This window comes from Scomber japonicus, chromosome 6 (genome assembly GCF_027409825.1).
Source record: "Scomber japonicus isolate fScoJap1 chromosome 6, fScoJap1.pri, whole genome shotgun sequence".
NCBI classification, from domain to species: Eukaryota; Metazoa; Chordata; class Actinopteri; order Scombriformes; family Scombridae; genus Scomber; species Scomber japonicus.
Window position 1 is genome coordinate 37,917,009 of NC_070583.1, and position 27,500 is coordinate 37,944,508.

General features: G+C 48.3%; 1 protein-coding gene, 2 long non-coding RNA genes and 1 pseudogene across 4 annotated transcripts in view; 3 read left to right on the forward strand and 1 right to left on the reverse strand.

Moving 5' to 3' along the window:
• The window catches only part of masp1 (MBL associated serine protease 1), a 33,619-nt gene extending 23,882 nt beyond the window's left edge, over positions 1 to 9,737 (forward strand). Inside the window, exons 9-14 of one of the 2 annotated variants that reach the window (XM_053321532.1) lie at positions 2,263 to 2,397; positions 3,134 to 3,208; positions 5,111 to 5,358; positions 8,194 to 8,382; positions 9,165 to 9,276; positions 9,323 to 9,737. In XM_053321532.1, coding sequence (XP_053177507.1) covers positions 2,263 to 2,397; positions 3,134 to 3,208; positions 5,111 to 5,358; positions 8,194 to 8,382; positions 9,165 to 9,276; positions 9,323 to 9,678 — 1,115 coding nt within the window. In that variant the 3' untranslated portion in view covers positions 9,679 to 9,737. Of the gene's footprint in view, positions 1 to 241; positions 427 to 2,262; positions 2,398 to 3,133; positions 3,209 to 5,110; positions 5,359 to 8,193; positions 8,383 to 9,164; positions 9,277 to 9,322 lie in introns of those variants that run through there. The other variant, XM_053321531.1, reaches the window with a different exon arrangement.
• Positions 9,738 to 13,092: 3,355 nt separating this feature from the next.
• On the forward strand, positions 13,093 to 13,590 carry LOC128361027 (uncharacterized). The gene is made up of 4 exons (XR_008321535.1): positions 13,093 to 13,142; positions 13,201 to 13,222; positions 13,377 to 13,462; positions 13,521 to 13,590. It is a non-coding gene; the product is annotated as an uncharacterized LOC128361027 (long non-coding RNA).
• Positions 13,591 to 14,559: 969 nt separating this feature from the next.
• Positions 14,560 to 16,008, forward strand: LOC128361029 (uncharacterized). Its single transcript, XR_008321536.1, has 3 exons — positions 14,560 to 15,071; positions 15,236 to 15,347; positions 15,888 to 16,008. It is a non-coding gene; the product is annotated as an uncharacterized LOC128361029 (long non-coding RNA).
• LOC128360948 (coagulation factor X-like) overlaps positions 15,858 to 27,500 on the reverse strand; it is a 12,948-nt pseudogene continuing 1,305 nt past the window's right edge.

Genomic DNA, 27,500 nt, shown 5'->3' on the forward strand with positions numbered 1-27,500 from the left:
TCTCTCTCTATGTCTCTCTCTCTCTCTCTCTCTGTCTCTCTCCCTCTCTCTCTCTGTCTCTCTCTCTCTGTCTCTCTCTCTATGTCTCTCTCTCTATGTCTCTCTCTCTCTCTCTCTCTCTCTCTGTCTCTCTCCCTCTCTCTCTCTCTCTCTCTCTCTCTCTGTCTCTCTCTCTATGTCTCTCTCTCTCTCTCTCTCTCTCTCTGTCTCTCTCCCTCTCTCTCTCTTTGTGTCTCCATAGAAACAGACTCGGGGAGGAGGCGGCGGTCTCTGTCCAACATCTTAACCAATCACACTTTAGTTTAGCGACACACTGACTGCCGAGCGACGAGACGCCGCTGCAACAAACACAACTCTTCTTTTTTTACGTAGTTTTAATTATTTTTTAATAAAACGAATCAAAACCAGAGTCTGCAGTCGTGTGTCTCTGTTAAACAACATAAAGCTGATGTGTAAATCATTTTCATATCAAGTACAATAATTTATTACTAGGGCTGTCAAACGATTTTTTTTTTAATCGAGATTAATCGCAGAATTTCCATAGTTAATCACGATTAATGGCGTTTTGAATTGCATGTTTAAAATCCTGTTATTTTCCATTTGAAGGCAGTTTTAAGCCCATAATGTAAAGCATTTCTTACCAGAGTGTCTTAACTGGGAATCAATCACGGCTCTGCTGCGACTCCCACACTCCAAAATGGTCCTTTGGTGGAGCTGAGGCTGGCTTGGCTGCACCTGGGTGTTTAGCGTGGAGGTGCTAACTCAAACTCCACGTACTCCGGTGGTAGTTAAACTCCGTTTGACACAGGTTGCATTTTACTTTTGACTTGTCAACTGAAGCGTCTGGAAGTGTTTTAACCATCTTGTTGTCCTGGAAGGAAGGAAGGGAGGGAGGAAGGAAGGAAAGGATGGAGGAAAGGAGGGAGGAAGGGAGGAAAGGAAAGGAAGGAAAGAAGGAAGGAAAGGAGCGAGGAAGGAAGGAAGGAAGGAGGGAGGGAGGGAGGAAGAAAGGAAGGAAGGGAGGAAAGGAGGGAGGAAGGTGGGAAAGGAAAGGAGGGAGGAGGGAAGGAAAGAAGAGGGAGGAAATGAAATGAAGGGAGGAAGATGGAAGGAAAGGAGAAGGGAGGAAGGAAGGAGGGAGGAAGGAAGGTAGGAGTGAGGGAGAAAGGAAAAGAGGAGGGAAGGAAGATTAACTCGTTAACGCTGACAGCCCTACTTATAATCGATTAATGATGTAATCAAAGATAAATTGATTGATCTGCTGCCTCCGAGCTTCTGACTGAACTGTCGGATCATGACGAGGTACGACTTCAATATTACGTTTTCATTGTCATGTAACGTCTCACAACATCTACGGCTCAGTGACTAATAAGATGGTGTAACCACAAAAGAAGGATCAATATTACATATTTTATCCACCTAGAAAGAAAGATAAAGGAGAAAGAGGAGTAAGCATTTCAACCATTTAGATTTCAATTGTGGAGCTAGGATTAGCATAAACCCGCCCCTGCTGCTGTAGAGGTAGAAATACATTCAGCACACACTACTACTACTACAGTCTACAGTTAGCCTGTTAGCTGAGTTAGCACTACTACTACTACAGTCTACAGTTAGCCAGTTAGCTGAGCTAGCCGCCGAACTAGCCGCCAAGTTAGCCGCCGAACTAGCCGCTGAGTTAGCCGCCTAGCTAGCAGCTGAGTTAGCAGCAGAAAGCTCTCAAACGTAGCGTCCATGTTTCTGGTAGAGGTGGTGACTTTGATTGACAGGTGACACTTGGTAGGGGGCGGGGCTTCAGAGGCTGATTTTTACACAACTGAAGCCTAATTTCATATATTTGGCGTTTTTTTTAATCATTCAAATTTGGCAGGGTGGTTAACAACACACTTTTCTGTGGTATGTCAAACTCAGAACACATATTTATTCTTACTTTACACGGACTTTAAAAACTCCATAATGCTAATAATAAGCATTAATAAGGGAAATAAAATAAAGCCTCACCTTAAAAAAATGTTCAATAAAGTTTAATAAAAAAGTAATAATAATATTAATAATAAATAGAGTAAATTAAGTTATAATTTATTCTTCAGAATTATTTGAATAAGAAATGATTTTGATGATTATTATTTTTCTTCAGTTAACTTAACGAGGTGAGGAAGGAAGCCCGGCTAGATCCATCTCACCTTCATCTTCATCATCACCCTCCGCTCTGCTCATACTGAAAGCTGATTGGTCCCTGAGTGCTCTGTCTCCTCTCTGTCACAGTGGTGGATTGTGGGAGTCCGAAGGAGGTGGAAATGGCCGACGTGGTGTTCGGTAGCCATGACAACAGCACGATGTTTGGTGCGACTGTCCGTTACGTCTGCAAAGAGGAGACGATCCAGCTGCTCCCCGCCAACAGTAAGATTATTATTATCATTGATATTATTATTATTAGGGCTGTCAAACGATTAATCTTTTTAATCGAGATTAATCGCATAGTTTCCATAGTTAATCGCGATTAATGACGTTTTGAATTGCATGTTTAAAATCCTGTTATTTTCCATTTGAAGGCAGTTTTAAGCCCATAATGTAAAGCATTTCTTACCAGAGTGTCTTAACTGGGAATCAATCACGGCTCTGCTGCGACTCCCACACTCCAAAATGGTCCTTTGGTGGAGCTGAGGCTCGCTTGGCTGCACCTGGGTGTTTAGCGTGGAGGTGCTAACTCAAACTCCACGTACTCCGGTGGTAGTTAAACTCCGTTTGACACAGGTTGCATTTTACTTTTGACTTGTCAACTGAAGCGTCTGGAAGTGTTTTAAAGTTAAACAAGCCGTTCAAAAGTCCAGTAGCTCTCTTACTTTCCATCAGCGCGGTAGGTTTACTGCAGGAGGCCACTTCAAAGCATAGCGCTACAGCTAGAGGAGCCGTCTACGGGGGAGTAGAAGGGACAAAAAGGCTTCAACATTAAAATACGATTAAAAAAAATAACGTGTTATGGATTGCATTAATCTAATCGCGATTAACGAGTTAACGCTGACAGCCCTAATCATTATTGTAATAGATTGTAAATATTCAAAGGTCTGTTTGAGGGGTCCGAATTTAGTTTCAGGGTTAAAAATGTTTGAATGTTGTGTGTTGTTGTGTGTTTTAGGTTCTTACAGCTGTGAGCAGAGCGGAGAATGGATGAGTTCAGAAACAGGAGCCACACTGCCCACCTGTCTGCCAGGTATCATGTTCTCACCTCAGTTAGTAGAGTTAAACTGGCCGTGAAACTACGATGTCATTAACCCTCCTGTTGGGCTCTGGTCAAAGAAGGACAGAAGGAAGGACAGGAGTAAGGAGGAAAAGAGGAAGGAAGGAAGGAAGGAAGGAAGGAAGGAAGGAAAGGAGTAAGGAGGGAGGGAAGGAAGGAAGGAAATGAGTAAGGACAAAAGAGGAAGGAATTTAGGATGGAGGGAGGAAGGAAGGAAAGAAAAAAGTAAGGAGGAAGGGAGGGAGGAAGGAAAGAAAGGAGTAAGGAAGGAGGGCGGGAGGAAGGAAGGAAGGAAAGGAGTAAGGAGGGAGGGAGGCAGGAGGGAGCAAAGAAAGAGGGGAGGAGGGGAAGAAGGAACAGTCAAAAGAGACGGGGTCAATTTGACCCGGGAGGACGACAGGAGGGTTAAGCCGTTTTGACTGTTCCTTCCTTCCTTCCTTCTTTCCTCCCTCCTTTCCTTCCTTCTTCCTTCCTTCCCTCCTTCTCTCTTTCTTTCCTCCCTCCCTCCTTTCCTTCCTCCTCCTTTCCTTTCCTTCCTTCCCTCCTTCTCTTTCTTCCATCTCTCCTTTCCTTCCTTCCTTCCTTCCTCCCTCCCTTCCTTCCCTCCTTCCTTCCTACTTTCCTTCCTCCCTCCTTTCCTTCCTTCCTTCTTCCTCCCTCCCTTCCTTCCTTGACTCATGTTTGGTATTTAACCCTTCCCTCTGTTTCCCCGTTTCCTTCCTTCCTTCCTTCCTTCGTTCCATCCTTCCCTCCTTCCTTCCTTCCTCCCTCCGTCCTTCCTTCGTTCCATCCTTCCCTCCTTCCTTCCTCCCTCTTTTCCTCTTTCCTTCCTTCCTTCCTTCCTTCCTCCCTTCCTTGCTTGCTTCCTTCCTTCCTTCGTTCCTTCCTTCCTTCATTCCATCCTTCCCTCCTTCCTTCCTTCCTCCCTCCTTCCTTCCTTCGTTCCTTCCTTCCCTCCTTCCTTACGTCCCTCCTCCCTCCTTCCTTCCTTCCTTCGTTCCATCCTTCCCTCCTTCCTTCCTTCCTCCCTCCTTCCTTCCTTCGTTCCTTCCTTCCCTCCTTCCTTCCTCCCTCCTTTCCTCCTTCCTTCCTTCCTTCCTTCATTCCATCCTTCCCTCCTTCCTTCCTTCCTCCCTCCTTCCTTCCTTCGTTCCATCCTTCCCTCCTTCCTTCCTCCCTCTTTTCCTCTTTCCTTCCTTCCTTCCTTCCTTCCTTCCTCCCTTCCTTGCTTGCTTCCTTCCTTCCTTCGTTCCTTCCTTCCTTCATTCCATCCTTCCCTCCTTCCTTCCTCCCTCTTTTCCTCTTTCCTTCCTTCCTTCCTTCGTTCCTTCCTTCCTTCATTCCATCCTTCCCTCCTTCCTTCCTTCCTCCCTCCTTCCTTCCTTCGTTCCTTCCTTCCCTCCTTCCTTCCTTGCTTGCTTCCTTCCTTCCTTCCTTCGTTCCTTCCTTCCTTCATTCCATCCTTCCCTCCTTCCTTCCTCCCTCTTTTCCTCTTTCCTTCCTTCCTTCCTTCCTTCCTCCCTCCCTTCCTTGCTTGCTTCCTTCCTTCCTTCATTCCATCCTTCCCTCCTTCCTTCCTTCCTCCCTCCTTCCTTCCTTCGTTCCTTCCTTCCCTCCTTCCTTCCTTCCCTCCTTCCTTCCCTCCTCCCTCCTTCCTTCCTTCGTTCCTTCCTTCCCTCCTTCCTTCCTTCCCTCCTCCCTCCTTCCTTCCTTCGTTCCTTCCTTCCCTCCTTCCTTCCTTCCCTCCTCCCTCCTTCCTTCCTTCGTTCCTTCCTTCCCTCCTTCCTTCCTTCCCTCCTCCCTCCTTCCTTCCTTCCTTCGTTCCATCCTTCCTTCCTTCCTTCTCTTTAACTCCTTTATCATTCCTTCCTCCAGCCTGCGGCCGGCCGGCCCGTTCCCTCCCCCCTCAGGTGAAGCGGATCGTGGGTGGTCGCAGCGCCGAGCCCGGCTTGTTCCCCTGGCAGGTTCTGCTCAGCGTGGAGGATCTGTCCCGGGTCCCCGAGGACCGCTGGTTCGGTTCCGGGGCCCTCCTCTCCGAGTCCTGGGTCCTCACGGCGGCCCACGTCCTGCGCTCCCAGCGGAGGGACACCAGCGTCGTTCCCGTGTCTCCCGAACACGTTAAGGTCTGAGGACGGACAGACTGCTGTATCGAGTCAAGGAAGGAAGGAAGGGAGGGAGGAAGGAAGGAAGGAAGAAGGAAGGAAAGGAGGGAGGAAGGAAGAAGAAAGGAAAAGAGCGAGGAAGGAAGGGAGGAAGGAGGGAGGGAAGGAAGAAGGTAGGAAAGGAAAGAAGGAAGGAAGGAAGGAAGGAAGAACAGAACCTTCCTTCCTCCCTTCCTTTCTTGCTTCCTTCCTTCCTTCGTTCCATCCTTCCCTCCTTCCTTCCTTCCTTCCCTCCTCCCTCCTTCCTTCCTTCGTTCCTTCCTTCCCTCCTCCCTCCTTCCTTCCTTCGTTCCTTCCTTCCTTCCTTCCTTTCCTCCTTCCTTCCTTCTCTTTCTCCTTTATCTTTCTTTCTAGGTGGATAAAATATGTAATATCTATCATTCTTTTGTGGTTACACCATTTGACATTTTGTGGTTACACCATTTGACATTTTCAGGAGCATTCAGTCTTTTGGTATAAAATGGGTCAAATGTCATTTCAAATCTCTCTTATTGATCTTTGTGTAATATATTGCTTATATTGAACTGACTCATTTCCCCCTTCCTTCATTCCTTCCATCTTCCTTCGTTCCTTCCTTCCTCCCTTCTTTGCTTCCTCCCTCCCTTCCTTCCCTCCTTCCTTCCTCCCTCCCTCCCTCCCTCTCTTATTGATCTTTGTGTAATATATTGATTATATTGAAGTGGTCGTAACCTCCATGATGTCTTGCTGCGGAGTTCAGTCTGAATTTAAACCTGATGCTGCTTTTAAATTTAGTCTAACCTGTTTTTGACTGTTCCTCCCTTCCTCCTTTCCTTCCTTCCTTATTCCTCCCTTCTTTCCTTCCTTCCTTTCTCTCCTACCTCCCTTCCCCTTTCCTTCTTTCCTTCCTTCCTTCCGTCTGTCCTTCCTCCATCCCTCCTTCTCTCTTTCTTCCCTTCCTTCTTTCCTTTTTTCTCTTTCCTCACTTCCTTCCTCCCTCCCTCCTTCTTCCTTCCTTCCCTACTCGCTTCCTCCCTTCCTTCCTTCCTTCCTTCCTCAATATATTGATTATATTGAAGTGGGCGTAACCTCCATGATGTCTTGCTGCGGAGTTCAGTCTGAATTTAAACCTGATGCTGCTTTTAAATCTAGTTTCACTCATTTATGGATTTCCCCCTTCCTTCATTCCTTCTTTCCTTCCTTCATTCCTTCCTTCTTTCCTTCCTTCATTTCTCTCCTACCTCCCTTCCTCCTTTCCTTCTTTCCTTCCTTCCTTCCGTCTGTCCTTCCTCCATCCCTCCTTCTCTCTTCTTCCCTTCCTTCTTTCCTTCCTCTCTCTTTCCTCACTTCCTTCCTCCCTCCCTCCTTCTTCCTTCCTTTCCTCCCTCCTTTCCTTCCTTCCTTATTCCTCCCTTCTTTCCTTCCTTCCTTCCTCTCCTTCCTCCTTTCCTTCTTTCCTTCCTTCCTTCCGTCTGTCCTTCCTCCATCCCTCCTTCTCTCTTTCTTCCCTTCCTCCTTTCCTTCCTCTCTCTTTTCTCACTTCCTTCCTCCCTCCCTCCTTCTTCCTTCCTTTCCTCCTCCCTTCCTCCCTTCATTCCTTCCTTCCTTCCTTAATATATTGATCATATTGAACTGGTCGTAACCTCCATGATGTCTTGCTGCGGAGTTCAGTCTGAATTTAAACCTGATGCTCCTTTTAAATCTAGTCTAACCTGTTTTTGACTGTTCCTCCCTTCCTCCTTTCCTTCCTTCCTTATTCCTCCCTTCTTTCCTTCCTTCCTTTCTCTCCTACCTCCCTTCCTCCTTTCCTTCTTTCCTTCCTTCCTTCTATCTGTCCTTCCTCCATCCCTCCTTCTCTCTTTCTTCCCTCCTTCTTTCCTTTTTTCTCTTTCCTCACTTCCTTCCTCCCTCCCTCCTTCTTCCTTCCTTCCCTACTCGCTTCCTCCCTTCCTTCCTTCCTTCCTTCCTCAATATATTGATTATATTGAACTGGGCGTAACCTCCATGATGTCTTGCTGCGGAGTTCAGTCTGAATTTAAACCTGATGCTCCTTTTAAATCTAGTTTAATCTGTTTTTGACTGTTCCTCCCTTCCTCCTTTCCTTCCTTTCTTATTCCTCCCTTCTTTCCTTCCTTCCTTTCTCTCCTACCTCCCTTCCTCCTTTCCTTCTTTCCTTCCTTCCTTCCTTCCGTCTGTCCTTCCTCCATCCCTCCTTCTCTCTTTCTTCCCTTCCTTCTTTCCTTCCTCTCTCTTTCCTCACTTCCTTCCTCCCTCCCTCCTTCTTCCTTCCTTTCCTCCTCCCTTCCTCCCTTCCTTCCTTCCTTTCCTCCTCCCTTCCTCCCTCCCTTCCTCCCTTCCTTCCTTCCTCAATATATTGATTATATTGAACTGGTCGTAACCTCCATGATGTCTTGCTGCGGAGTTCAGTCTGAATTTAAACCTGATGCTGCTTTTAAATCCAGTCTAACCTGTTTTTGACTGTTCCTCCCTTCCTCCTTTCCTTCCTTCCTTATTCCTCCCTTCTTCCTTCCTTCCTTTCTCCCCTACCTCCTTTCCTTCTTTCCTTCCTTCCTTCCGTCTGTCCTTCCTCCATCCCTCCTTCTCTCTTTCTTCCCTTCCTCCTCCCTTCCTTCCTTCCTTACTCCCTGCTTTCCTTCCTTCCTTCTTTCCTTCCTTCCTTCTTTCCTTCCTTCCTTCTTTCCTCCCTCCTTTCCTTCCTTCCTAATTCATCATCTTACCTACACTTATTAGTTACTGACCCTTTAGTCAACAGCTTTAACTCCTCCATGTGATCGTTTGTTGAAGACACCCGGCGGTCTCTCTCTTTGTCTTTCTCAGGTCTTCCTCGGTCTCCATGACGCCCGAGACAAACGGCGGGCCACAAACCGCTCCGTGTTGGAGATCGTCCTCCATCCCGACTTCCAGCCCGACAACTACAACAACGACATCGCCCTGGTGAAGCTGAGAGACCGGGTGGAGCTGAATGACGTCATCCGTCCCGTCTGTCTCCCAACACCACACACACAGGTGGGTCCTTGAGTCAAGGAAGGAAAGGAGGGAGGAAGGAAAGGAGGGAAGAAGGAAGGAGGGAAGGGACGAAAGGAAAGAAGGAAGGAAGGATGGAGGGAGGGAGGGAGGGAGGGAGGAAGGGAGGGAGAAAGGAAGGACAAAAGGAAGGAAGAAAGGTGGATGGAGGAAGGAAAGAAGGAAGGAAGGAAGGAAAGGAGGGAAGAAGGAAGGCGGGAAGGGAGGAAAGGAAAGAAGGTAGGAAGGGAGGAGGGAGGGAGGGAGAAAGGAAAAGAGGAAGGAAGGAAAGAAGGACAGAAGAAAGAAGGAAGGGAGGTACAAAGGGAGGAACAAAGGTAGGAACGAAGGTAGGAACGAAGGAAGGAAAGAAGGAGAGAGGCAGGAAGGGAGGAACACAGGGAGGAACGAAGGTAGGAACGAAGGAAGGAAAGAAGGAGAGAGGCAGGAAGGAAGGAAGGAAGGAAAGAAGGAGGGAGGAAGGAGGAAGGAAGGACAGAGGGAAGGAAGAAAGGTGGATGGAGGAAGGAAAGAAGGAAGGAGGGAAGGAAAGAAGGAGAGAGGCAGGAAGGAAGGAAGGAGGGAAGGAAAGAAGGAAGGACGGAGGGAGGAAGGAAGGACAGAAAGAAGGGAGAAAGGTGGATGGAGGAAGGAAAGAAGGAAGGAGGGAAGGGAGGAAAGGAAAGAAGGAAGGAGGGAAGGAAAGAAGCAAACTAGGATAATAAATCTTGTAGAGAAACGACCATGTGATCATTTTCTTGACCTTTGACCTCCTCATTATCCAGGACGACACCCCGACGCCTCTCCCTAACTCTCTGGGTGTAGTTGCTGGTTGGGGCATCTCCAACCCCAACGCTTCCTCCTCCACCCCTGGTGACCCCCCCTCCTCCTCCTCCTCCTCCCCTGGTGACCCCTCCTCCTCCTCCTCCGCCCTGACCTCCGACCCCCGGGGCATCCTCCTCCGACCTGGGTATGACCTCCGACCTCCTGCAGTACGTGAAGCTGCCGGTGGTGTCTCAGGATGAGTGCCAGGCCAGCTACGCCTCGCGCTCCGTCAGCTACAACATCACGGACAACATGTTCTGCGCCGGTTTCTACGAGGGCGGGAGGGACACCTGCCTGGGGGACAGCGGGGGGGCGTTCGTGATGGAGGACGAGGTCAGCGGGAGGTGGGTGGTGTTCGGGTTGGTGTCCTGGGGCGGGCCGGAAGAGTGCGGGAGTCAAAGGGTGTACGGAGTCTACACCCGAGTGGTTAAATACGTGGAGTGGATACAGAAGCACCTTCACACTGCCCCCTAGTGGTCAGGGTTGATCAGGACGTATGAGTTGTCACGCCGGAGAGAGAGGAAGGAAAGGAGAGAGAGGAAGGAGAGGAGAGAGAGAGGAAGGAGAGGAGAGAGAGGAAGGAGAAGATAGAGAGGAAGGAGAGGAGAGGAGAGAGGAAGGAGAGAAGAGAGAAGAAGGAGAGGAGAGAGAGGAAGGAGAGGAGAGGAGAAAGGAAGGAGAGGAGAGAGAGGAAGGAGAGGAGAGAGAGGAGAGAGAGGAAGGAGAGGAGTAGAGAGAGGAAGGAGAGGAGGAGAGGAGAGAGAGGAAGGAGAGGAGAGAGGAAGGAGTGGAGAGAGAGGAAGTAGAGGAGAGAGAGAGGAAGGAGAGGAGAGAGAGAGGAAGGAGAGGAGAGAAAGGAAGGAAAGGAGAGAGAGAGGAGAGAGGAAGGAAAGGAGAGAGAGAGGAGAGAAGAGAGAGGAAGGAAAGGAGAGAGAGAGGAGAGAAGAGAGAGGAAGGAGAGGAGAGAGAGAGGAAGGAGGGGAGAGAAGAGAGGAAGGAGAGGAGAGAGAGGAAGGAAGGAGAGGAGAGAAGAGAGGAAGGAGAGGAGAGAGAGGAAGGAAAGGAGAGAGAGAGGAGAGAGAGGAAGGGGAGGAGAGGAGAGAGGAAGGAGAGGAGAGAGAGAGGAAGGAGAGGAGAGAGAGAGGAGAGAGAGGAAGGAGAGGAGAGGAGAGAGGAAGGAGAGGAGAGAGGAAGGAGTGGAGAGAGAGAGAGAGGGAGGAGAGGAGAGAGAGGTAGGAGAGGAGAGGAGTAGAGAGAGGAAGGAGAGGAGAGGAGATGAGAGAGAGGAAGGAGAGAGAGGAAGGAGAGGAGAGAGAGGAAGGAAAGGAGAGGGGAGAGGAAGGAGAGGAGAGGAGAGAGGAAGGAGAGGAGAGAGAGGAAGGAAAGGAGAGAGAGAGGAGAGAGAGGAAGGAAAGGAGGAGAGGAGAGGAGAGAGAGGAAGGAGAGGAGAGAGAGGAAGGAAAGGAGAGGGGAGAGGAAGGAGAGGAGAGGAGAGAGGAAGGAGAGGAGAGAGAGGAAGGAAAGGAGAGAGAGAGGAGAGGAGAAAGGAAGGAGAGGAGAGAGAGGAAGGAAGTAGAGGAGAGAGAGGAAGGAGAGGAGAGAGAGGAAGGAGAGGAGAGAAAGGAAGGAGAGGAGAGGAGAAAGGAAGGAGAGGAGAGAGAGGAAGGAGAGGAGAGAGAGGAAGGAGTGGAGAGAGAGAGGAGGGGAGAGAGAGGAAGGAAAGGAGAGGAGAGAGGAAGGAGAGGAGAGAGGAAGGAGAGGAGAGGAAGGAGAGGAGATGAGAGAGAGGAAGGAGAGGAGAGAGAGAGGAAGGAGAGGAGTAGAGAGAGGAAGGAGAGGAGAGGAGAAAGGAAGGAGAGGAGAGAGAGGAAGGAGAAGAGAGAGAGAGGAAGGAGAGGAGAGAGGAAGGAGGGGAGAGAGAGGAAGGAAAGGAGAGGAGAGAGGAAGGAGAGGAGAGAGAGGAAGGAAAGGAGAGGAGAGAGGAAGGAGAGGAGACAGAGGAAGGAAAGGAGAGGAGAGAGGAAGGAGAGAAGAGAGAGGAAGGAAAGGAGAGAGAGAGGAGAGAGAGGAAGGAGAGGAGGAGAGAAAGGAAGGAGAGGAGAGAGAGGAGGGAGAGGAAGGAAAGGAGAGGAGAGAGGAAGCAAAGGAGAGAGAGAGGAGAGAGAGGAAGGAAAGGAGAGGAGAGAGGAAGGAAAGGAGAGAGAGAGGAGAGGAGGAGAGGAGAGGAGAGAGAGGAAGCCAACATGCAGTCTGTCGGTATCTCTGGTATCTCTGGGCAGGATCTAGTCTATACTGGACATTCAGTTAAAAGCGTCCACAGGGGGGCGCTGGAGAGCTGAAGGCGAGGTGAGGAAGAGTCAGAAGTCATCCTCGGTCTCAGGATCATAACTCAGTCACATCTCAGTAAAGGGGAGAGGAAGGAGAGGAAGGAAGGAGAGGAAGGAGACACAGACACGGAAAAGACATCGAGACCTTTCAGTGGGACGAACGCTGCAATCCACTGCAAGTCGGAATTGCTCCGAGTTGGTATTCCCAACTTCTAACTGTGGGAGCGAGTCTATGTTCCCTCAGCTCTATGTTCCCTCATCCCTATGTTCCCTCATCCCTCTGTTCCCTTAGTCCTATGTTTCCTCAGCCTTATGTTCCCCTCAGCCCTATGTTCCCTTACCCCTATGTTCCCTTACCCCTATGTTCCCTCAGCCTTATGGTCCCTCAGCCCTATGTTCCCTCAGCCTTCTGTTCCCTTATCCCTATGTTCCCTCAGCCCTATGTTCCCTTACCCCTATGTTCCCTCAGCCCTATGTTCCCTCAGCCCTATGTTCCCTCAGCCCTATGTTCCCTCAGCCTTATGTTCCCTTACCCCTATGTTCCCTTACCCCTATATTCACTCAGCTTTCTGTTCCCTCAGCCCTATATTCCCTCAGCTTTATGTTCCCTCAGCCCTATGTTCCCTCAGCTCTATGTTCCCTCAGCCCTATGTTCCCTCAGCCTTATGTTCTCTCAGCCCCATGTTCCCTCAGCCTTATGTTCCCACAGCCTTCTGATCCCTCAGCCTTATGTTCCCTCAGCCTTATGTTCCCTCAGCCCTATGTTCCCTCAGCCTTATGTTCCCTCAGCCTTATGTTCTCTCAGCCCTATGTTCCCTTACCCCTATGTTCCCTTACCCCTATGTTCCCTCAGCCTTATGTTCCCTCAGCCCTATGTTCCCTTACCCCTATGTTCCCTCAGCCCTATGTTTCCTTACCCCTATGTTCCCACAGCCTTATGTTCACTCAGCCTTATGTTCCCTCAGCCCTATGTTCCCTTACCCCTATGTTCCCTCAGCCCTATGTTTCCTTACCCCTATGTTCCCACAGCCTTATGTTCCTTCAGCCCTATGTTCCCACAGCCTTATGTTCCCTCAGCCCTATGTTCCCTCAGCCTTATGTCCCCTCAGCCTTATGTTCCCTCGGCCCTATGTCCCCTCAGCCTTATGTTCCCTCAGCCTTATGTTCCCTCAGCCCTATGTTCCCTCAGCCCTATGTTCCCTTACCCCTATGTCCCCTCAGCCCTATGTTCCCTTACCCCTATGTCCCCTCAGCCCTATGTTCCCTCAGCCTAATGTTCCTTCAACCCTATGTTCCCTCAGCCTTATGTTCCCTCAGCCCTATGTTCCCTTACCCCTATGTTCCCTCAACCCTATGTTCCCTCAGCCCTATGTTCCCCCAGCCTTATGTTCCCTCAGCCCTATGTTCCTTCAACCCTATGTTCCCTTACCCCTATGTTCCCTCAGCCCTATGATCCCTCAGCCCTATGTTCCCTTACCCCTATGTTCCCACAGCCTTATGTTCACTCAGCCCTATTTTCCTTCAGCTCTATGTTCCCTCAGTCCTATGTTCTCACAGGCCTATGTTCCCTCAGCCTTCTGTTCCCTCACCTCTATGTTCCCTCAGCCTTATGTCCCCTCAGCCCTATGTTCCCTTACCCCTATATTCCCTCAGCCTCATGTTCCTTCAGCCCTATGTTCCCTCAGCCTTATGTTCCCTCAGCCCTATGTTCCCTCATTCTTATGTTCCCTCAGCCCTATGTTCCCTCATTCTTATGTTCCCTTACCCCTATATTCCCTCAGCCTCATGTTCCTTCAGCCTCATGTTCCTTCAGCCCTATGTTCCCTCAGCCTTATGTTCCCTCAGCCCTATGTTCCCTCAGCCCTATGTTCCCTCAGCCTTCTGTTCCCTCAGCCCTATGTTCCCTCAGCCCTATATTCCCTCAGCCTTCTGTTCCCTTAGCCCTATGTTCCCTCAGCCCCATGTTCCCTCAGCCTTATGTTCCCTCAGCCTTATGTTCACTTAGCCTTATGTTCCCTCAGCCTTCTGATGGTATCATTGGTTTCTATCTAAATCGGCACAAACATCAGAGATCTTTTGCTCTGGATGGGATTTAAGTTTATTTGTCATTTTGAACGCTGCCCCCCGGTGGTTGTATGAGGGTACTATTATACTATTAATGCATGGACTGATTTTTGATTGACAACTTTTAAAATGATACTTAAGTTTTTAAATGAAATCAGACCAATGATTGACTGAACTGAACTTAACAGACATTGTTCATTGATATTTTTTGACAGTGATTATTCATCTGTGCGTCCAGTTAGTGGGTATAAAAAAAAAAAAGATGTAACATGAACTCTAGTTTGATTTGACCATTGAGATCATTTCTTTCTTTTAATGAAACGTGTTCTTCAGTAAGAGTTTAACTCAGAGAAACTTTATTCACAGGTCACGCGTCTCTTTTGACTGTTCCTTCTTCCCTCCCTCCTTACTCCTTTCTTTCCTTCCTTCCTTCCTTCCTTCCTCCCTCTCTCCTTGCTCTTTTCTTTCCTTACTGCCTCCCTTCCTCCTTACTCCTTTCTTTCTTTCCTTCCTTCCTCCCTCCTTACTCCTTTCTTTCCTTCCTGCCTTCCTTCCTTCCTCCCTCCTTACTCCTTTCTTTCCTTCCTGCCTTCCTTCCTCCTTCCTCCTTTCTTTCTTTCCTTCCTTCCTTCCTCCCTCCTTCCTCCTTTCTTTCCTCCTTCCTTCCTCTTTTTGTCCTTACTCCTTTCCTTCCTTCCTGCCTTCCTTCCTTCCTCCCTCCCTCCTTACTCCTTTCTTTCCTTCCTGCCTCCCTTCCTCCTTCCTCCTTTCTTTCTTTCCTTCCTTCCTTCCTCCCTCCCTCCTTGCTCATTTCTTTCCTTCCTTCCTTCCTCCCTCCTTCCTCCCTCCTTACTCCTTTCCTTCCTTCCTGCCTTCCTTCCTTCCATCTGTCCTTCCTCCCTTTCTTCCCTTCTTCCCTTTGCCTCTCTTTCCTTCCTTCCCTTCTTATTTCCTTCCTGCCTTCCTTCCTGCCTTCCTTCCCTCCTTCCCTCCCTCCATCTTTTTAATGATCCGGCCCACATGAGATCAAATTGGTCTGTATGTGGCCCTCGAATGAGGACGCAAACGGGACTTATGAAACATTTACCTTTTTATTCATCAACAGGAAATGGGACAAACAGGAAATGGGACAAACAGGAAATGGGACAAACAGGAAATGGGACAAACTGACAGAAAAAGCAAAAAACATACAGAGTCCGACATGACGGTGTGAATCCTCTCTCCACTAATATGTAAACTCACACGTATGTTACACAGAGTCACGTTGGTTTAATGTTCTGTTGTGCACTGATGTCACATGAGTTATATAAAACGTTAAAAATGGATTGAAATAAAAACACGTTTGGCAAAGACACGTCACATTTTCTGATAAATGTTTGTTTGTCAAAGCTCAAAGTTTCAGTTTCTGTATTTTATTTATTGTTAGTGAGAAAATAGATGGATGGAAGAAAGGGAGGAAGAACAGATGGAAGGAAGGTAGGAAGGAAGGACAGATGGAAGGAAGGACAGAAGGAAGAAAGGGAGGAAGGACAGATGGAAGGAAGGACAGAAGAAAGAAAGGTAGGAAGGACAGAAGGAAGAAAGGGAGGAAAGACAGATGGAAGGAAGGATAGAAGGAAGAAAGGGAGGAAGGACAGAAGGAAGAAATGGAGGAAGGAAGGAAGAAAGAAATGGAGGAAGGACAGATGGAAGGAAGGACAGAAGGAAGAAAGGGAGGAAGGACAGATGGAAGGAAGGACAGAAGGAAGAAAGGTAGGAAGGAAGGAAGGAAGGAAGGGAGGAAGGACAGATGGAAGGAAGGACAGAAAGAAGAAAGGGAGGAAGGACAGAAGGAAGAAAGGGAGGAAGGGAGGAAGGAAGGAAGAAATGGAGGAAGAAAGAAATGGAAGAAAGGACAGAAAGAAGAAAGGGAGGAAGGACAGATGGAAGGAAGGGAGGAAGGACAGAAGGAAGAAAGGGAGGAAGGACAGATGGAAGGAAGGGAGGAAGGACAGAAGGAAGAAAGGGAGGAAGGACAGATGGAAGGAAGGGAGGAAGGACAGATGGAAGGAAGGACAGAAGGAAGAAAGGGAGGAAGGACAGATGGAAGGAAGGACAGAAGGAAGGAAGGAAGGAAGGAAGGCAGGTAGGACTTCAGCTCTTAGTGGCGCTCACGTCCAGTGTGTCCATAGTGTCTCTGATCCAGATGGGAGGAAGGACAGAAGGAAGGAAGGTAGGAAGGAAAGAAGAAATGGAGGAAGGAAGGAAGTAAGGACAGAAGGAAGGAAGGAAGGACAGATGGAAGGAAGGAAGAAAGGAAGGAAGGACTTCAGCTCTGAGTGGCGTCCAGGTCCGGTGTGTCCATCGTGTCTCTGATCCAGCTCAGGAAGTTGCCCAGCCGGGTGTAGACGCCGTACTTCCCCATGGCGGCACATTCCTCCCCCCAGCTGACCACGCCGGTGAGGAACCAGGTCCCTCTGTAGTTCACTACGAAGGGCCCTCCGCTGTCCCCGCTGCACGCATCCACGCTCACCCTCAGGTAGCCGGCACAGAACATGTTGTCTGTGATCACCTGCAGCACACACGTCAGGTTAGAGACACACAGCTGCTTCCTTCCTTCCTTACTTCCTTCCTTCCTTCTCTCCTTATTTCCGTCCTTTTTCCCTCCCTTTACTCCTTAATTGCTTCCTCTTGTTGTCCTTACTCCTTTCCTCCCTTCCTTCTCTCCATCCCTTCCTTCCTCCCTCCCTTCCTTCCTTCCTTCCTCCCTCCTTCCCTCCCTTCCTTCCTTCCTTCCTTCCTTCCTTCTTTCCTTCCTTCCTTGCTTCCTTCCTTGCTTCTCTCCTTACTTTCGTCCTTTTTTCCTCCCTCCCTTTACTCCTTAATTGCTTCCTCTTGTTGTCCTTACTCCTTTCCTCCCTTCCTTCTCTCCATCCCTTCCGTCCTCTTTCCCTTCCTTCCTCCCTCCTTCCCTTCCTTCCTTCCTTCCTTCCTTCCTTCCTTCCTTCTTTCCTTCCTTCCTTGCTTCCTTCCTTACTTCTCTCCTTACTTTCGTCCTTTTTTCCTCCCTCCCTTTACTCCTTAATTGCTTCCTCTTGTTGTCCTTACTCCTTTCCTCCCTTCCTTCTCTCCATCCCTTCCGTCCTCTTTCCCTTCCTTCCTCCCTCCTTCCCTTCCTTCCTTCCTTCCTTCCTTCCTTCCTTCCTTCTTTCCTTCCTTCCTTGCTTCCTTCCTTACTTCTCTCCTTACTTTCGTCCTTTTTTCCTCCCTCCCTTTACTCCTTAATTGCTTCCTCTTGTTGTCCTTACTCCTTTCCTCCCTTCCTTCTCTCCATCCCTTCCTTCCTCCCTCCCTTCCTTCCTCCCTCCCTTCCTTCCTCCCTCCTTCCCTCCCTTCCTTCCTTCCTTCCTTCCTTCCTTCCTTCCTTGTTTCCTTGCTTCTCTCCTTACTTCCGTCCTCTTTCCCTCCCTTCACTTCTTAATTGCTTCCTCTTGTTGTCCTTACTCCTTTCCTCCCTTCCTTCTCTCCATCCCTTCCTTCCTCCCTCCTTCCCTCCCTTCCTTCCTTCCTTCCTTCCTTCCTTCCTTCCTTCCTTCCTTCTTTCCTTCCTTCCTTGCTTCCTTCCTTGCTTCTCTCCTTACTTTCGTCCTTTTTTCCTCCCTCCCTTTACTCCTTAATTGCTTCCTCTTGTTGTCCTTACTCCTTTCCTCCCTTCCTTCTCTCCATCCCTTCCGTCCTCTTTCCCTTCCTTCCTCCCTCCTTCCCTTCCTTCCTTCCTTCCTTCCTTCCTTCCTTCCTTCTTTCCTTCCTTCCTTGCTTCCTTCCTTACTTCTCTCCTTACTTTCGTCCTTTTTTCCTCCCTCCCTTTACTCCTTAATTGCTTCCTCTTGTTGTCCTTACTCCTTTCCTCCCTTCCTTCTCTCCATCCCTTCCTTCCTCCCTCCCTCCCTTCCTTCCTCCCTCCCTTCCTTCCTCCCTCCTTCCCTCCCTTCCTTCATTCCTTCCTTCCTCCCTCCCTCCCTCCCTCCCTTCACTCCTTCCTTCCTGCAGCAGACACATCAGGTTAGACACAGAGCTGCTTCCTTCCTTCCTTCCTTCTCTCCTTACTTCCGTCCTCTTTCCCTCTTTCCCTCCTTCCTTCCTCCTTTCCTTCCTCCCTTCACTCCTTAATTGCTTCCTCTTTTCGTCCTTACTCCTTTCCTCCCTTCCTTCTCTCCTCCTTTCCTCCCTCCCTCCCTTCCTTCCTTCCTTCCTTCTTCCTTCCTTCTTCCCTCCCTTCCTTCCTTCCTTCCTTCCTTCCTTCTTTCCTTCCTTCCTTGCTTCCTTCCTTACTTCTCTCCTTACTTCCGTCCTCTTTCCCTCCCTTCACTTCTTAATTGCTTCCTCTTGTTGTCCTTACTCCTTTCCTCCCTTCCTTCTCTCCATCCCTCCCTTCCTTCCTTCCTTCCTTCCTTCCTTCTTTCCTTCCTTCCTTCCTTCCTCCCTCCCCGGTGAGGAACCAGGTCCCTCTGTAGTTCACTACGAAGGGCCCTCCGCTGTCCCCGCTGCACGCATCCACGCTGACCCTCAGGTAGCCGGCACAGAACATGTTGTCTGTGATCACCTGCAGCACACACATCAGGTTAGAGACACACAGCTGCTTCCTTCCTTCCTTACTTCCTTCCTCCCTCCCTCCCTCCCTTCACTCCTTCCTTCCTGCAGCAGACACGTCAGGTTAGACACGAGCTGCTTCCTTCCTTCCTTACTTCCTCCCTTCACTCCTTCCTTCTTGCAGCAGACACGTCAGGTTACACACAGAGCTGCTTCCTTCCTTCTCTCCTTCCTTGCTTCCTCCCGCCCTCCCTCTCTTCCTTCCTTCTGCAGCAGACACGTCATGTTAGAAACAGAGCTGCTTCCTTCCTTCCTTGCTTCCTCCCTCCCTCCCTTCCTTCCTTCCTGCAGCAGACACGTCATGTTAGAACAGAGCTGCTTCCTTCCTTCTTCCTTCCTTGCTTCCTCCCTCCCTTCCTTCCTTCCTGCAGCAGACACGTCAGGTTAGAGACAGAGCTGCTTCCTTCCTTCCTCCCTTCCTTCCTTCCTGCAGCAGACACGTCAGGTTAGAGACAGAGCTGCTTCCTTCCTTCCTTCCTTCCTTGCTTCCTCCCTCCCTTCCTTCCTTCCTGCAGCAGACACGTCAGGTTAGAGACAGATTGACCCATTTCTTCTTTACTTCTTTCTTTCTTCTGGAATAAGCCCCCCCCCCCGCCGAGATGACCTGGGCCTCTTCAAGTCCAGGCTAAAAACCTCCTTTTTTAGGATGGCTTTTAACACCCAGTAGTATAACCACTTTTATTTTATTTTATATTATACTTATTCCTCTTTTTATTTATTACCTGCTGTAAAGCACTTTGGTACACCAAAAGGACTGTTGTACAGGGCTGTATAAATAAAGTACTTTTTTGACATTTGACTGGCTGCAGATCACCTGTTCAGTGGACATGGTGCAGTCGCGGTGGCTGACCACTGGGAGCACCACCTTCCTCAGGAAACCGGGACGATCTGCCCATGAACTTCGTGGCCCCCCATCCCCGTCACCAGACCCCGATTATCTACCTGAACACACAAACACAAGCTGTCAGTCCTTCCTTCCTCCTTTCCTTCCTTCTTTGCTTCCTTCTTTCCTTCCTTCTTTCCTCCCTCCCTCCCTCCTCCCTCCCTCCTTCCTTCCTCCCTCCTCCCCCCCATCCCGTCACCAGGCCTCGATTATCCTCCTGAACACACACACACAAGCTGTCAGTTCTGCTCAGGAACCCTAACCCTCCCTTCCTTCTCTCCTCTCTCCCTCCCTCCCTCCCTCCCTCCCTTCCTTCCTTCCTTCCTCTCTCCCTCCCTCCCTCCCTCCTCCCTCCCTTCCTCCCTTCCTTCCTCATCTCCTTCCTTCTCTCCTCCTTCCTCTTTCCCTCCTTCCTTCCTTCCTTCCTTCCTTCCTTCCTTCCTTCCTCCCTCCCTCCCTCCTTCCCTCCCTCCCTCCCTTCCTTCCTTCCTTCCTTCTCTCCTCCCTTCCTTCCTTCCCTCCCTTCCTCCCTCCCTCCTTTCTCCCTTCCTTCCCTGACCCGTGAATGATCCTGTGCTTACCTTCAGCAGGTATTTGGAGAGGTGGGGGTCAGGCAGGCAGGCGGGGACGGCGGTGGGGCCCCTGACGACAGGCCTGGCGAGGTAGAGCAGAGCGATGTCGCTGTCGAAGGTGAAGGAGTGGAAGTGAGGATGAACCACCACCTGCTGAACCTTTATAACCTGCTCACCTGGATCAGGACGCCGCTTATCGTAGTCACCTGCAGGTAGACAGGCAGGAAGGATTCATCACTACCTCTCAGTGGCTGTTAATAGAGATCAGTTCCTTCCTTCCTCCCTTCCTTCCATCTGTCGTTCCTTCCTTTCTTCCTTCCTCCCTTCCTTCCTTCCATCTGTCCTCCCTACCTTCTTTTTTTCCTTTCTTTGTTCCTTTATTCCTCCCTTCCTTCCTTCCATCTGTCCTCCCTACCTTCCCTTTTTCCTTTCTTTGTTCCTTCCTTCCTCCCTTCCTTCCTCCCTTCCTTCCTTCCATCTGTCCTCCCTACCTTCCTCCATTCCTTCCTTCCATCTGTCGTTCCTTCCTTTCTTCCTTCCTTCCATCTGTCCTCCCTACCTTTTTTTCTTTCTTTGTTCCTTCCTCCCTTCCTCCCTTCCTTCCATCTGTCCTTCCTCCTTCCTTCCTCCATTCCTTACTTCCATCTGTCCTCCCTACCTTCTTTTTTCCTTTCTTTGTTCCTTTATTCCTCCCTTCCTTCCTTCCATCTGTCCTCCCTGCCTTCCTTTTTTCCTTTCTTCGTCCTTTCTATGTCGTTCCTTCCTTTCTTCCTTCCTCCCTTCCTTCCTCCATTCCTTCCTTCCACCTGTCCTCCCTACCTTCCCTTTTTCCTTTCTTCATTCCTTCCTTCCTCCCTTCCTTCCTTCCATCTGTCCTTCCTCCCTTCCTCAGTACCTCTCAGTGGTTGTTAATAGCAGCAGATCAGCATCATTACTTGGCCCCTTGATGAAAGTTGAATTATTTGGCATTATCTAATTAAATCTAATTAACCTACCAGAAATTATTGTTTCATAACTTCAGCTGATTTGACCAGAACACACAAACATGATCAGAACTTTCAGTCCACCAGAAATAAATCGGCAGCAGGAAATATTTGGTGGATAACCGAAAAAAGTACCGTCTCAAAGTGCTACACGCAATACATAAATGCATATCAGTCATTCTTGAAGCTGTTAGGCCGACACTAACGGGACAAATGACATCTGTGATCAATCAGTTATATTCTGCAGCTCTACGGCAGCGGTTAGACGCCCCAAAACCAGAAAAACTGGCATGTGGGAGGGATGGAGGGAAAGAGGACGGAAGTAAGGAGAGAAGCAAGGAAGCAAGGAAGGAAGGGAGGGAGGGAGGGAAAGAGGGGAAGAGGACGGAAGTAAGGAGAGAAGGAAGGCAACACGCAAGGTTGAACCGCTTAGCTGACCCTTAACCCTTTATAGGACACTCATTGAAAGGAAGGGAGGAAGGAAGGAAGGATGGAAGGAAGGAAGGGAAGGAAGGGAAGGAAGGAAGGATGGAAGTAAGGAAAGGAAGGAAGGAAGGACGGAGGAAGGAAAGAAGGAAGGGAGGAGAGAAGGAGGTAGGGAGGAAGGACAGATGGAAGGAAGGACGGAGGAAATAAGGAACGATGGAGGGAGAAAGGAAAAGAGGAAGGGGAGAAAGAAGGCAGGGAGGAAGGAAAGGAGGGAAGGAAGGAAGGAAGGAAGGATATTTTGGGATATTTACAGAAGTTACCAAATATAATGATTTGCCCAATAAAGGGTTAATGTTAAGCATAAAAACATCTTCCTCTGCTGTTACTTCCTAAACTAAATATCACTATTCACTATGATAGTTATATTTAAAATGAGCCTTAACCATCGCAACTAATACCTCATCTCACCAAACCCAGACCTCAACCCTAAACTGAACCTCAATCTGAGCCTAACCTGAATCTTAAAACCAGTTCTGAACCCTTAACTTCCAACACACACACAGATGAAGAGTTGGTGTTACCGATAGTAACGTGGTCTGCAGTAGTGTCCGCAAAGCAGTGAGCTGCAGAAACGACCCAGCGATCAGAAACCAGAGTCCCCCCACAGAAACCGTAACCATCAGACCTGCGGATCAGAACCTGAACACATCACACACATCAACAAAAAGCGCCGTCACAAGAAGGACAATAGCCGTGTTTCCACTGCAGGAGTTCCCGGTAAAAGGAAGGGGGGGGGGGGGGGGGGTAGGAAGTTCTACAGGGACCGTCCTCTCACTCGGCCCTCTCAGTGCAGTGTAGTCTCAGAGTAGGACCCCTCGGTGACATCATGAGTATGAGACAAACCATAGACTGTATAAAAGAAATGGACGTAACATCCGTGACGTCACCCATTGGTTTGTGGACTGCTGCTCGGAAGCCAATAGTTTCTAATCTAGGCAGCGCCATCTTGAAAATTTCAGGTGCATGCTGGGAAAAATTAAAACACGGATTCTATTTATATGGGCATGAGGTGGAGCCATGGGCAGAGAGGGGAGGTTGCTATGGTTACGAGGGCTGGATCTGGAGGACATTGGTCAATCAACCTGTCAATCAGGACGTAGCCACGCCCTAATGCATACCCTGCTTTATCATCACATATAAAATCAGGGAGGCCAAAATGTCCCAAATGAACATCATACTGCATTGAAGAAGGCTTTAAACTAGCGATTGAGACCATAAACACATTTTGAAAACGTTTACTGAGGTTAGAAATCAAGTGAGAAGTTGGTGAATTCTCCATTGACTTGTATAGAGACGGTCGCCCCCTGGTGGCCTTTTGATAGAATGCAGCTCTAAGTTACTTCCGCATTGGCTTCTTTTCAGAGGACAGGAACTCCCCGCCTGTTACAAACCCCCTCTGAATCTCTTCGGTATCATAGACGGCAATCAATGCCTGCACCTCATCATCGGTCCATTAGTGGTACATCTTCTTGCTGTTCTCTTGTTGTTTACAGCGGTGTCTGCGAGGCTAATGTCTGCTAGGCTAATGTCTGCTAGGCTAATGCTCCCCTTCTGCTGGATTTTAAAAATGCTGGTTGTTTTGGTGCTTTCTGATGATGTCAGAGCTGCTCTAGGTTTAGCCAATCAGTGCCGGGTTAACCTTGAGCCCCACCTAGGAGCTTTTCAGGGCCAACGGAGTAGCTACCCTGGAGTAGGTACTCCGTTGGCCCCCGTAAAGGTTCCTGTGGGGGAGGTTCCTGCAGTGGAGACACGCACCAACGAGGCCGGCCCCATAAAATTACCCCAAAGTTCCTGCAGTGGAAACGAGCCTAATAAGTCACAGATTAATCAAAAATGTCTTCCGTACCTGCCAGGGACTGCCTCCTTGTCTCTCCAGGTCTCCTCCCACTATTCGAGTGAAGGACTCACCGGTTCCTCCCCCTCTTGCCTCCTCCTCTTCCTCCTCCTCCTCCTCCATCAGCTCTGTCTCGTTCTCTCTTCTCTGCAGAGATGTGTTCACTGTCACCATCCCATCCCATCCTGCCTCTGTAGAGTTCAACCAGCTCTCTGTGATGTTGCTGTCTATTGTGGCGTCTGTCTCCATGGTGATGTTGCTGTCTATCGTGGCGTCTGTCTCCATGGTGATGTTGTCCAGTGGTTGATGTTGACGAGGCCGCAGAGATCGACTCCGATACAACGATACCATCTGCTGCTGGCCGCAAGCAAACACCGCTGCACAGGACGGGGGAAGGAAACATACACTTCTGAGGTATTTGTACTTTAATTTAACCCTCGGGTCAAATTGACCCGTCCGTTTTGACTGTTCCTTCCTTCTTTCCTTCCTTCCTTCCGAACACAACAGGAGGGTTAATATTCTCTACTACTTTGTACTTCTACTCCATTAACTTTCAGAGAGATATAACAGTAACAGTAGTATTGTGTGTAGTATAGTAACAGTAATGTCATAGATTATCATAGTAATATGTCCACTAGCAACAGTGCTAACAGTAATATGTCCACTAGCAACAGTGCTAACAGTATTATGTCCATTAGCAACAGAGCTAACAGTATTATGTCCATTAGCAACAGAGCTAACAGTATTATGTCCACTAGCAACAGAGCTAACAGTAATATGTCCACTAGCAACAGAGATAACAGTAATATGTCCACTAGCAACAGTGCTAACAGTAATATGTCCACTAGCAACAGTGCTAACAGTATTATGTCCACTAGCAACAGTGCTAACAGTAATATGTCCACTAGCAACAGTGCTAACAGTATCATGTTCAGTAGTAACAGTAGTTTATAATAAGTAACAGTGGTTCTCTGAGTGTTACCGGTCTTGGAGCATCTCTGTCCATCATCGTCCAGTTTATATCCGTCAGTGCATCCACACTGAACTCCGGCTCCACCCACCAGATCTCTGCAGTACTGCATGCATCCGCCATTTTTATAGCGGCACTCCAACACCACTGCACACACACACATGCTATCATCATTACAATAATACAGATACAAGTAGCATTAATAAAGCTGGTTTACCGTCATGAATATGTTGTTGCAGATTATCCAACATGTGAAGACTTTAACTAAAGACTCAGATTATTGTCTCATATTGATTTGAGAAAAGATTGAACTCCACAAATAAAAAGAACAGTGGCCCCCGGACGCTTCCCTGAGGGATGCTACTGGTTCTGGATTCAGTTTTGGACCCACATGTTGAAGCAGTGCCTTTTAATCATGAGTGACAGGTTACCTGAGTCGCAGGTCTTGCCGTGGTACTGAGGCGGACAGAGACACGTGAAGTCTCCTCGGTCCAGAGTGCAGATCCCTCCGTTCAGACAAGGATTAGTCTGACAGGGGTTCAGATCTACGACACACAAAGGAAGCACTCAAACGCAGCATGACACGTTACTAAAATACTGTAGCAGTTAAATCAGTTTTAAATCAATTCAGATGATATTTAAATGGCTCAAATTCAGTTTTAAATAATGATTATCAGGTTGTAATGAACTCAGATCAGACTGAAGCAGCAGCAGACGTATTGAAGAGTGAAATATATTTGATTACTCTGAACAGTTGATGATGATGTACTCACTTATGTATTTGTACCAAAACTCCAGCTGTGGGACAAGAAACACGGAGTTAACTGGGACCTCTGATCTCTTCACCAGACAGGAAGTTTTGATTGACAACCAAAATATGTAATTGCTGCTGCTGTTACTGTCCACTACCCTAAAAAAGTTTGATTCAAGATGAAAAAAAGAATGATTTTACATCACTTAAAAAAACACTATAATAAGAGTCATGGATCCAGGACGCTTATCATACTTTCTGGATTCAGGACATGAAAGCGTCCCATTAAGATCCAACAGGTGAAATCTACTCGAAGAACAAGTTCGAACAAGCATCTACTGACTGCTTGAGAGACTCGATGGACCACTACAACCTGCAAGACGAGGGTCATGTGACATCGGACTGATATCATAGGTCTATTAGCAGAAGACTTCCACTAACTCTGATCACTACATCAGATTGTAACGGGGATACAGCTGAAACACAACAAATGTGATTTTCAGCAACAAATTCAATCAATCAATCTTTACTGACATTTGTCCGTCAATGAAACACATGAATCAAGAATGACCAACACACAGTAAGTGTGGATTATAACACTCCAACGCTTGGCGCAGAGGTCTATCTATCTATCCATCTATCCATCTATCTATCTATCTATCTATCTATCCATCTATCCATCTATCTATCTATCTATCTATCTATCCATCTATCCATCTATCCATCCATCTATCCATCTATCCGTCTCTCTCTCTCTCTCTCTCTCTCTCTCTCTCTCTCTCTCTCTGTCTCTCTCTCTCTCTCTCTGTCTCTCTCTCTCCCTCCCTCTTTCCCTCCTTCCCTCTCTCCCTTCCTCCCTTCCTTCCTCCCTTCCTTCTCCCTCCCTCCGTCCCTAACGTCTGTCCATCTATCAATCTATCTATCTATGCGTCATGTGATGCTCGTTGCAGGTTGTTTTAGATAAAGATAAAATGTTAAACATGTAGAGCTCTCAGACTGTAGCTCCCTCCTGTGGTCACATCCAACAGAAACCCCCTGAGACCCTGTCATCGTTTCCACTGACCTCCTGCAGGCCCCTGACCAGCAGCCGTTCTTACCGTCTTCTCTCGCGTCTGGAAGATCTCACCGGCCTCCTCCTGTGAGCAGCTCTCCTCGTAGCACTCCCTCTCCAGGTTCCCCGGTAACACCTCCTCCAGGAAGGAGTTGGCTCGACGCCTCCTGGAGGCAGAACGGAGGATCTGTCCAGCTGCTGACGGCTGCAGGAACACTGAACACCAGATACTGTCACATGTCAGCAGGTGGATCGTTACACCTGAACACCAGACACTGGGCCTGTGTTCGAAACTGCATACTACATAGTACTTTTATTTTGAAAACAGGAAGCAAATATGCCTTCGCTGTAGCTAACTTGAACCCATCGAGGTGGTGATCTGTGACGTTTGTATTTTGGTTTTTTTTTCAGAAGTTTCGTTGCATCTTGGGTAATGTGAGTGTGAGTAGTAGCGTTGCATCTTGGGTAATGTGAGTGTGAGTAGTAGCGTTGCATCTTGGGTAATGTGAGTGTGAGTAGCAGCGTTGCATCTTGGGTAATGTGAGTGTGAGTAGTAGAGTTGCATCTTGGGTAATGTGAGTGTGAGTAGTAGCGTTGCATCTTGGGTAATGTGAGTGTGAGTAGTAGCGTTGCATCTTGGGTAATGTGAGTGTGAGTAGTAGCGTTGCATCTTGGGTAATGTGAGTGTGAGTAGTAGCGTTGCATCTTGGGTAATGTGAGTGTGAGTAGTAGCGTTGCATGTTGGGTAATGTGAGTGTGAGTAGTAGCGTTGCATCTTGGGTAATGTGAGTGTGAGTAGTAGCGTTGCATCTTGGGTAATGTGAGTGTGAGTAGTAGCGTTGCATCTTGGGTAATGTGAGTGTGAGTAGTAGCGTTGCATCTTGGGTAATGTGAGTGTGAGTAGTAGCGTTGCATCTTGGGTAATGTGAGTGTGAGTAGTAGCGTTTCATCTTGGGTAATGTGAGTGTGAGTAGTAGCGTTGCATCTTGGGTAATGTGAGTGTGAGTAGTAGCGTTGCATGTTGGGTAATGTGAGTGTGAGTAGTAGCGTTGCATCTTGGGTAATGTGAGTGTGAGTAGTAGCGTTGCATCTTGGGTAATGTGAGTGTGAGTAGTTGCGTTGCATCTTGGGTAATGTGAGTGTGAGTAGTAGAGTTGCATCTTGGGTAATGTGAGTGTGAGTAGTAGCGTTGCATCTTGGGTAATGTGAGTGTGAGTAGTAGCGTTGCATCTTGGGTAATGTGAGTGTGAGTAGTAGCGTTGCATCTTGGGTAATGTGAGTGTGGGTAGTAGCGTTGCATCTTGGGTAATGTGAGTGTGAGTAGTAGCGTTGCATCTTGGGTAATGTAAACCATCCAGGAACTTCTCACATACTCTAAATCACTACGCAGTTAAACACACGACATACTTCACATGACGTCAGAGTTAGTAGAGTACTAGGAAAGGATGAGGTTTCTAACAGTCTGACGTCATTTGAAATATGTTTCGTTTAGTGTGTAGTATGTAGTATAGAAGTATGTAGTATAGAAGTATGTAGTATGTAGTATAGAAGTATGTAGTATGTAGTATATAGTATAGAAGTGTGTAGTATGTAGTATAAAAGTATGTAGTATGTAGTATATAGTATAAAAGTATGTAGTATGTAGTATAGAAGTATGTAGTATGTAGTATAGAAGTATGTAGTATGTAGTATAGAAGTATGTAGTATGTAGTATATAGTATAGAAGTGTGTAGTATGTAGTAT